At 41.5% G+C, this 10,064-nt stretch overlaps 1 protein-coding gene across 1 annotated transcript in view; it reads right to left on the bottom strand.

The window, feature by feature from the left end:
• The window catches only part of LOC106817249 (inter-alpha-trypsin inhibitor heavy chain H4-like), a gene marked incomplete at its 3' end in the record, with an annotated part of 54,215 nt that extends 44,405 nt beyond the window's left edge, over positions 1-9,810 (bottom strand). Inside the window, exons 1-4 of the mRNA XM_014821912.1 lie at positions 9,775-9,810; positions 7,971-8,125; positions 6,178-6,239; positions 5,390-5,500 (exon numbers count right to left, since the gene is read on the bottom strand). Coding sequence (XP_014677398.1) covers positions 5,390-5,500; positions 6,178-6,239; positions 7,971-7,994 — 197 coding nt within the window. The remainder of the gene's footprint in view (positions 1-5,389; positions 5,501-6,177; positions 6,240-7,970; positions 8,126-9,774) is intronic.
• Between the last annotated feature and the right edge of the window lie 254 nt (positions 9,811-10,064).

Genomic DNA, 10,064 nt, shown 5'->3' on the forward strand with positions numbered 1-10,064 from the left:
TTCGTATTTATTTAGCATTATATTTTATTGAAACGTTTCAAGTGCCTGTGGGGAATACAGCACGACGATCGAACTAACCTTCGACGAGATGGCATATACGTAACTAAATTTTTTCTTTGTATGTTAATTGATTGCACAGACTGTTTAGATTGTTGTTAGAGTAAACGGTATAGATTTCGGACGGGACAGTATTGCGGGTTTTTCAATATAGTTTAGCGGGGTTGGGAGTAGATGTGTCGCGGGAATGGTTTGAGCGAGACGTACGGGTCCCAACGGTAGTAACAGCGATTGTAGGCAAGCGCTGGGTAGTCATTAGAATACATGACGAATTTATAACGATTGGGGTGTCGGGATTGAAGTGTACGGTGATGGGGGATATTAATTAATAAATGTTATGCGTATGTGTATTATCTAAATTAATGCGTTGCGTTGTATATCACTGGCTGTCGTTTATATCATCGAGCCGGTTTATTCCCTCACGGGGTACTAAAACAGAGATACGATCACGCCGTCACGCAGTGAAGAATCACGCGGTGACATATGTACGTGGGTTTATGCGTGTGCGCACGTTCGTATGCACGTGTTCGTATGTGTGTGTGCGTGCGAGCGTGCATGCGTGCATGTGTGTGTGTGAGTGAGTACGTGTGTGTGTGTGTGCGCGCGCCCGTATGCGCGTACGTGCTTGCGTGTGTGCATAAAGAAATACATTGATAGGCCTAAATTCGTTTTTCCTCAAATCGCAAGAATCTTAGTAAGTGGTGTACTTAAGAGCCAGCAGTCTAGCCACAACAGCCTATTGTCATTTCTTGTCTTTTCTTAATTAGCTATACTTCTTGTTCGGCACGCCCTTACAGGGTTTGCATGGTAACGAAATATAGACACGGGCATAATTATTGCTTCCCAGTCCTCCTAAAAGCAATACATACGTAACTAAGAGGCAATTTTTTCGCCAGTTAACAGATGAGTTACACATTTTAGGATAGTGTTAGAAACAAACAGGCAGCTGACGCTATTTACGGTAAGACCAAAACAAAATATATGTGTGGTTACCGTTACATGCCGAAAAAAATAGGGTAGGTAGGTAGGGAAAACATTTTATTTTCTTGAAATATTTTATTTACGAACCATGTCCGAAGGATGTGCGTTGTGCCTTTTGAAACAGGAACTGAAAATTTTTTAAATTAAAAAACAAATATTTTAAATTTTAAATTTCTAAAACTGAATAAAATGTTTAGGGTCGCTGGGAATAAATAGGGTTGGTCGGGAAACCGTAACCACACCTATATTTTGTTTTGGCCTAACCAGGAAATATTCCCTTGCCACGTTTAACTGCCATATGATCTCAGTAGACGCCACAATTCAACTTTCCATTTCCGCGTATGTTGACAGCACACGCAGCGGCAAATACCAACACTTGCTGCTAAGAAAACGCGCTCGCTACACTTAACGTCTCGTTAAACAAAATTTACAGCCTGCTTAAAAGCTGAAGGAATGCAAGCGACGAAAACAATAACCCTTGTCACGGTGGGATATTCGAATGATGACAGACAGGCACGCAGGCACGCTGTGCAGGCAGGCTGGCAGGCACGCAACATGCGCTGCACGGGCAAGACACGCGAGACAGCCAGCTAACAGATCTACGGGCCACGAAGCACTACTTTATACCGACGTTTTTACTCTCTTAAAATCTGACAAGAATAATTAGTGTCTGCGCGCGTGCGTTCGTGCGTATTTGTGGAATAACGGCGATGCCCTGGGCGTTTGGCTTGCACGCTGGCTGCGTACATGCATTCAAGTATGCCGCCAAGAAAAAATCGACGAGTCTCATGCCATGACTACAGGGGCTGCAAAATAATATGCTAGGCCATGCCACTGCTACCAGGTTCAATCAACGAGGGATCATAACTACAACCCCTATCCTATACCTACTCCAATCCCACCCCTGGAGACGTCACATAGAGACAAACATCAAACCTGGACATGTCACGTAAAAGCCCCACGTCAGCCTTTGATAGGTGCCACGTTGGCTACAGACAAACGCGCGGGGCTCGAATTTGACCACGGTACCGACGGCAAGTGCTGTGGTTTTCCTACCTACTACAGGGGCGGATCCAGGATTTTTTTAAAGGGGGTGTCCAGGAAGAGATAACGGCCACTTTTTCCTGGTTATTTTTTCTGGTGTTTTAAAAAGCTGCCTAAGGCCACTTAAAAATTGGTGCATTCTGAGAACATCTGAGCAGTAATTTTTATGTCTAGAATGCAAAAATTTATCAGATCCGGTCCCGACCCCCACAACGAATTTATATATAAGTAAATCTTTATCAGAAAAACTAGCGCTAAATACGATTTTTTTATGGAGACAATATAAGAGAAGTGTGTGTGTGTGTGTGTGTGCGCGCGCGCGCGCGTGCGTGCGTGCGTGCGTGCGTGTGTGTGTATGCTTTTTTCCCATTTTTTGTGGTAAAAAGGGAGGTCCGGCCCCGCTCGACCTCCCCTCTGGATCCGCCCCTGTACTACTTGGTTTACCTACCTACCTACCTACCTACCTGGTTTACCTACCTACCTACCTACCTACCTACCTACCTGGTTTACCTACCTACTTGCCATGGATTTCACATGCACTCTACGTCTAGTAGAAGCGGGATTTAAACCGCTTAAAAAATTTAAAAATCTCGAACCCATATCCGTCCTTTGATGATCGAATACCACTGGTTACTACAAAACAATCCTGTAACAAATGCAGTATATGTACTATTAAACACATCGCTTCATCTTGAGCACATACTTGCAGTACTTCAGTTATTAGTTTACTAGTTTACTAGTTTATTAGGAAGTGATACGAGCGGGACAGTAATAGCTTTTCGGGTGAAAGCTCCCACCACGGATCGCTCTATCGCTACACATATATATAGAGAATGGACTCCCATATGCGTTCTTTTGGTACGTACGTAACAAATTTAAGTCAACAGTTTCACATATCTCATCATCATATCTTCGAATAATTGTCGATTCGGATGAGAATTTCATTTCTGTTTTTCATCCACAGTGTGAATCAAGTGAAGAAGTCAGCTATTTTAGTTCACATGAATGTATTGCCATGAGGTACGTACGACCAAGAGTAGATAATAACACATGTATTAACATAATGTGTTATTATACTACTCTTGGTACGACTATATATCGGACCACTGTACAGAACTGTCAGTTCACTTGTGAAATCCTCCTGCGGTATGGATAGCAGTACAAGTCTGTGTGTATCGGGTGTGTGCGCCGTGGATAACAGAAATAAGGGGAATTTAAAACGAGAAAGAGACGGGGTAGAGAACAAGCGGAACATGAAGAATGGACTGAGAGATGGAGAAAGGGGAGTGGTGTAGAATAGAAAGGACTGAACAAGAGACGCAGAGCCAGAGAAGATAAAATAAGGAGAGAGAGTAGAAAAGAGGAGCGAGATGGAGATAGGAGGGGGAAAGGGAGATGGGGAAGAGAGGGAGAGCGCAAGCGAAAGACAGCCGGCAGCGGAGGAGAGAGAGAGAGAGAGAGAGAGAGAGAGAGAGAGAGAGAGAGAGAGGAGACAGGGGAAGAGAAAGAGAGAATGAATGAGATGGCGCGCGCACATATGTAATATGCACTAAATATGTGTGGATCCATCCCTAGTCGCTTACGAGTTCATTCACGTTGGCAAGCGTACAATACCCCAAGTGTGGCGTAAATTCGGCCCCTGTGAACAAGTGTTGTATTTCCTAGAAGTTCAAAACATTGCGTGAATCTACACGCGTCATAAAGACGTTAAAACTGCGGTCGGTTTCCCTTGTCTAAAACACACAGCTTCCAGCTGTGAAAGGTGAAACACTCGCGCTACCACAAATGTATGTACTATGCTACTCAAGCAAGTCGTGCTCAAATAGTTCAATCATCTACATACATTCACTGCCAACCAGCATGTGAACGTCACATTCGCTTAGAAATGATACGATCTAACCGCACACAATCACAAAAACCTAGTTTTGAAAAGGGGTAGTCGTGCAGCGTCCAAGGTGCGACAGACAAGTATAGCTATGCTTGCTTAACCATGACACCTTAAACGAAACTAAGACTGATGATACACATAATAGCAATGGAGAAGGACTTCATAGGAAAATTTGCATGGCTATTTTGATCGGACAATTGCAAACCGACTACAGTCCGTGCCCAAACGGACAAGCAGGTCTTGCCATCTCTTGAATCAGCTTATGTTATAGCGTAGTTTTCCTTCGCTGTCAACTGTCCAAAATTCGATTGGCAATTAAACACATTGCAATGCGCCACGGGAAATTGCCTTGCAAATGTGCCAGCCAGATGACGGCTTCAAATTTAAAATAAATAAAACATGATTACCGACGAACAAGTTCTCACTGTTTTCCTGCCGCCGCCGCAGGCAGACGCCCGCCTACACCGCTCACTGTCACACTGGGCAGCATGTTGCTGGGCGTCAGTGCCACCTGATACATGCACTCCCAATATACTCCCAATATACTCCATCGCCCATATAGCAATTTGTCTCACATGCGGTGCATATGCGAAAGAGTAAAGATTGTGCCGCTTTCTAGCGATGACAGCCAGTATGTTCTCCTAGGAGACCGTTATGTAATGTTCTTTACTGAATTTGTTTTAACTCATGCAGGTGTAGAGCAGCTATATATATATAGGCCCCTATATATAACAACATACACGTGACACACTTGTCAGACATATTTTATAAGTTAACCAGTAATCATATCATCTGTACTAATCGGCAATAGGCCATCGCAAGTGTCTACTAAAATGTCATACAACAACAAAGGAATAAATATAGATTTCATGTAAGATTATTTAAATTTAGTGAAATAAATGTGGGATGATAAGAAGCCAAGTAGTAGCAACGGGTTTCCATTAAGGGAATACTACCACATCATTGCCTATATTTTGGAAAAGAAAAATGCGAGTTTTTTTGGGCAATATAAAGAAAGTGGATAAGGGTGACTGGCAATAGGTCCATGCAGTGCCATTACCTTTTTAAATTATGCATATCACCTATGAATAGTGTTTTATAGTCACATAATCCAAATATTGCCAATGCGCAATTAAGCTACCATAAAAAATAACCAGTTACGCGCACCAGATGTGGCTTTGGGCCTAACTTGCAATGGCATCAATCTTATCTTGACATTAAAATAATGAACTGACAATAATAGTATCCTTCCTACAAGTCTAAGCTTGCTCAAGAACAAGGTACAGACGTGAATAGGTGAGTCCGTGACACCCAAGTATATCTACTTCATTCACTGAGTCGCAACTATTAGGGTCTACTCGCACATCTCGTGTATAGAGTAGGTGCCATGCTGACACTTATAGTCAGAGCAAGACTTACAGCGTGAAGTTAGAGATGAGCGCTTTCTTTGGCAGCCGTAACATGAAAGTCAGCTCCTTTGCCAAAGAGCCATTGTTCACCAGCTCTGTTAGCATCACTGTCACTGCATACCTACAACAACAGGGCATAGATTCAATGTAGCTCTGAGCACATGCAGGTGCATCAACCATATATATATATTACTATAGTTAACTAAATCTACTTATGTGATGCAATTGGTTTAGCATGTGAACAAACGTTCAGTCCAAGCATGATCCACATAATTTTACATTTTAATGTTTTTTTGTCAGAATTTAAATATCTTTTCATAATTTCAGCATGAATATTTTCATTAGTTCAGACAGAAATTCTCACGTTCCTATATCCTTAGACCTAGCATGTTTCCTATAGTAAATACTTGCTCATACTGGCCTTCTCATACTTCATCAGGACATTATGACTCATATTGAAATAAACCGTGTTAACCTCTTCCTAAACTATCCTTTCTAAATATAGAATACACATTTTAGTTAGATTTGTAATACTGAATCAAACAATAATTTGCTGTGCATTAAAATGGAGATACTAGTATTAAATCATTAGAATACACTGATGCATAAAAGCTTATTCTTAGATCCATCAGTTAATTACTGAACGTTTGAGTTGCCATGACATGTGTGTATCTATAGATGCTGGTATCTATTACTAAAAGTCTCGAAAATCTAAAATAGGTCACATTATCCACAAATATAACAATGTATATATGTTTATCCATTGTTATTTCTTTAGTTTGTTCATTTGAAGCATACCTGAATCTGATATCTGACTTGATGTGATACAAGGTAATTACTGGCCATTTCTGTTCAACTTCCTGAAAGATCAAAGCATATATTTATAACAGTTATAGTTGCAAACATATCTGCAAACATAGTTGCAAACATGGCTACAGAATGTTAGGATCATTTTTTCGTTGAAGAATTCGTGTATATGTACGCAGTGGCGTGGCCAAGATTTTTTAACAGGGGGGGGGGGAACAGCAAACTGTGCAAAATCGAGGATGACTTAATATTTTAATGGTTCCTCCGCGTCCCTCTCCACACCCCACCTCTCAGCTCTGCAATCTTTGTTTCATGCGCAATGCATAAATGTGACATTTGTGTTTATTGTTCTCTGTTACCAAGATATATAAAATGAGGGGGGTGAAAAACAGGTGGGGGTATGGGGGTCCCCCCCCCCCAGAATTTTTTAAAATGTTTAGCGCAGGAGATGGTATTAAGCTCACCACTGGTCTGGGGCGTGTACAGGATTTGTAGCAGGGGGGGGTGTAACCGTAACCCAAACTTGCGAGGACGGGAAGGAAATTTTGAAATTAGACCCCCTCAGATGCGTTTTCTGCGCGAGCAGCGAGGGGGGGGTCCAGACCCCCTGGACCCCCCCCCCTGTACACGCCCCTGCTGGTCCTACCACAACTTGCCAAGTGCTTGCCATGCACTTCGGCCTTTTTTTATCTGGCCAGAAATCAGAAGAAAATGCCAAAATTCCTATATACTATATACTCCAGAAACGTTCCGGCAGTACCCTGGAGAACATATAGACCCTATGAGCTCCACTAACGAGTCTAGGGAGTCGCCTACGCCTACTCCCTAACCCTAACCTTAACCATATCAGATAGTTACCATATGAATGCAGGGTACGTTCCGATACATCCGATACATCGTTCCGAACGTTCCGATACGGTTAGATATATATATTTAACCGTACCCAGAGTAACCTCTGATAGTACCCTGGGGGACATAGACCCTATGAGCCGATCGAAAGTGGGTTCATGCAGCTCCTTCTTCATCAAAAGAAGTTACCAAAGAGCTAAAAATTGACTTCTTAACAGCAACAAAGATGCCATTACCATGGAAGTTGCTATTTTATTTCTATAAATATTGAAATTATCAGGAAACACCTCACTGGAGTGGATGAAATACATGTACACGTCCAATTGAGATTCAGTGCCATGAACAATATCTGGCAATTAAGTAATCATCAATTAGGTTTTGGAATGCGGGATTAGAATCACTTTTGATGCTGTTGAAACGAACCAAAAGACATTTTAATACATTCCTAGGGAGAGTTCATAGTATTAGTAATACGTCGAGATGGACGTTGAGCATTCAGGTCTCGAGAAGAAGTCAGAAAGGGAAAAGAGCTTGGTTCTAAAAAGCTTCTAAAAATATATATACGCCTATTAATACCACACTTCATGTCGTACTTGTGATTTTAAGTGAGTTAGACTGTATATTATTATGATAACGTTCACAAACAAACTTTCACTATATTTTCCAGAATATGTTGACATCGCAGTTCACAGCTGGCATAGAAATTAGAATACATATAGCGCCGTCCGGTGGTGAAATAATAAAATGACCCGCAACATAACACTGGCGTATACCAACTTCTTTACACAATATACTGACTATACTGCATCGTTCGTGTTTCTCTTGTGGTCCCGTTGTCTTTCTCTACAATTGAGTATAAATGCTTGCATTACCTGTTCTTTCTACACGTATTATAATTTACCCATATTTCATACCTTGGCGAGATCTTGGCTTACCTGGTTGCTAAGCGTCGTTTGCATGAGGTTTATTGGTTCCGCTACCTCTTGCGCGTAGCATTCTGTGTAGTTTGTCCACCCGCCTGTACGACTGTTCGTGCCCGGTGTTCTCTCTGCCCACTCTCCATCTTCCAAACATCTTCTGTAAGCTTGTTCTAAAAACGAATAAGGTAATTTAAAAATGCAAACGCACGCGCAAACGAAAGGTAAGGAGAAAAACAATTCAAAGGCAATGGAAATTGTAATTCAATATCGGTATTTTGCACATAGTAGGTCTCAGGGGAGAGATAGTGAATATAGAAATAAGTTGTGTGGATATGATAATCAGTTGTAACCTAACCCTAACCCTAACCCTAACCCTATACCTAATTCCAACGCCTAACCCTAACCCTAACCCCTGATCCCTGTAATTCTAACATAATAACAAAGATTAGCCAGAATCAACTAAAAATAAAATAAATAAGAGACAAAATTAGCCAATCAGAGCCGTCCCCTAGCGGATCACTATCTCTCCCCATATCTTTTGTACAATACGTTACATTTACGTAAACATTATATATATTATATATATATATGTAATGATATATAGTATATATTATATATAAGTAGATAGATCGCTTGCTGCGTTTTATGTGGCAGTAAAGAAAGCGAAAACGTGAAAATCTGGCTAAATGTCGTCCCTCATATGATGTTCGTTGCTCGATATTCCTATGTTCACCGATTTGCTTCTATTAATATAAACATATTATATAGTATATTATTATATAATTATATATATATATATTATGAACTATATATTATATCAGGGCGTAGCTAGTGGGGGGGGGCGCCAAAGGGAGTATTGTCCCCCTCAGGGGCGTAGCTACGGGGGCTCTGGGGGAGGCACGGCCCACGCACAAATTCTTCTGTGTCTCCCCCCCCAGGTCCCCCCCCCGACTAAAAATGTCAATGCTTGATAAAAAAAAATTGAATTAAAACACAGATGCCGTTAGACAGTATAGATACAAGAAAAAGTTATATATTGTGCCCCCCCACGAAGAATGTATAGGCCCGCTCCCCCATGTGCCCCCCTGCTGAAAAAATCACTAGCTACGCGCAACGCTCCCTCCCTAGAGGAAATTAGATACCTTCCCAGAACACAACACGCGCGGTGCCTTTGCGCGATCGCACCGCGCGCGCGCGTCTGTGTACCACGATTGTGCGCTTACGGTACGTGCCTGCGCGTGCGTCGTGCTTTTATAATATGTTATATAGTATCCTTTATTAGTGCGGTTTTTTATTGTGTGTATTAAGAGAGAGTAGGCCTATTGCGCATGTAATCTCAATGATACTACGCTTTACGCAGTATAGTATGTATATCTTTAATATATGCCTGAGTTTAGCGGTGCAGCATCCTATTATATAACGGGAACCTGTCTAGAAAAGTTTAGTATAACTTTCTTTCTTAGTTTAGGTTTCTTTTCGGATGGCTTCTGATAGCAGTGAGACCTGTTGCCCCTAGTCTTATAGAACTGGATGCCTTCTTATTATAATATGGCACTTTTTAGCTATTTCTTCGTATTTAACCCCCTCTAATTAGATTGATTTGGCTCTGTAGATTATAGGTCGACATTATGCAAAGTTGGTTATTTGCGTTCGGTTGTATGGTTAGCAGTTACGTCGATATATCTCGATAGTATTGAGTGAATTCTATTATTCTATTTTGATTTATTCTAATCTAATATAATATTCTATATTATATATATGAGAGAGAGAGACCGTTTGTCGCGACGTTGCTGGTGAGACGTTTGTCGGCGTACTTCACTCTTGTGTCGGACTCCCCCGCAACCGCAGGACCATTGAAGAGCTGCGGTCGTACGGCAGCAGTGGCCGGCCAGCTAAGAGCAAGGATATCCCACTTCAATTCGCTCACCGGATTAGCCCATAGAATACAAGCACAATAATTACATCTTCGCTCCGTTTATTCTACTAGGATCACATTAGTGTTGTGATATGCCTAAAGATAAAGGAAGAATGCGAAAGAGCATTGGACGTGATTATGGATTAAAATGAAGTGTATTGTGGTAGGATATAGTGTAAGAATAGGAAAGGATA

The sequence above is a fragment of the Priapulus caudatus genome, unplaced genomic scaffold (assembly GCF_000485595.1).
Source record: "Priapulus caudatus unplaced genomic scaffold, Priapulus_caudatus-5.0.1 Scaffold1650, whole genome shotgun sequence".
In the NCBI taxonomy this organism is placed as follows: Eukaryota; Metazoa; Priapulida; class Priapulimorpha; order Priapulimorphida; family Priapulidae; genus Priapulus; species Priapulus caudatus.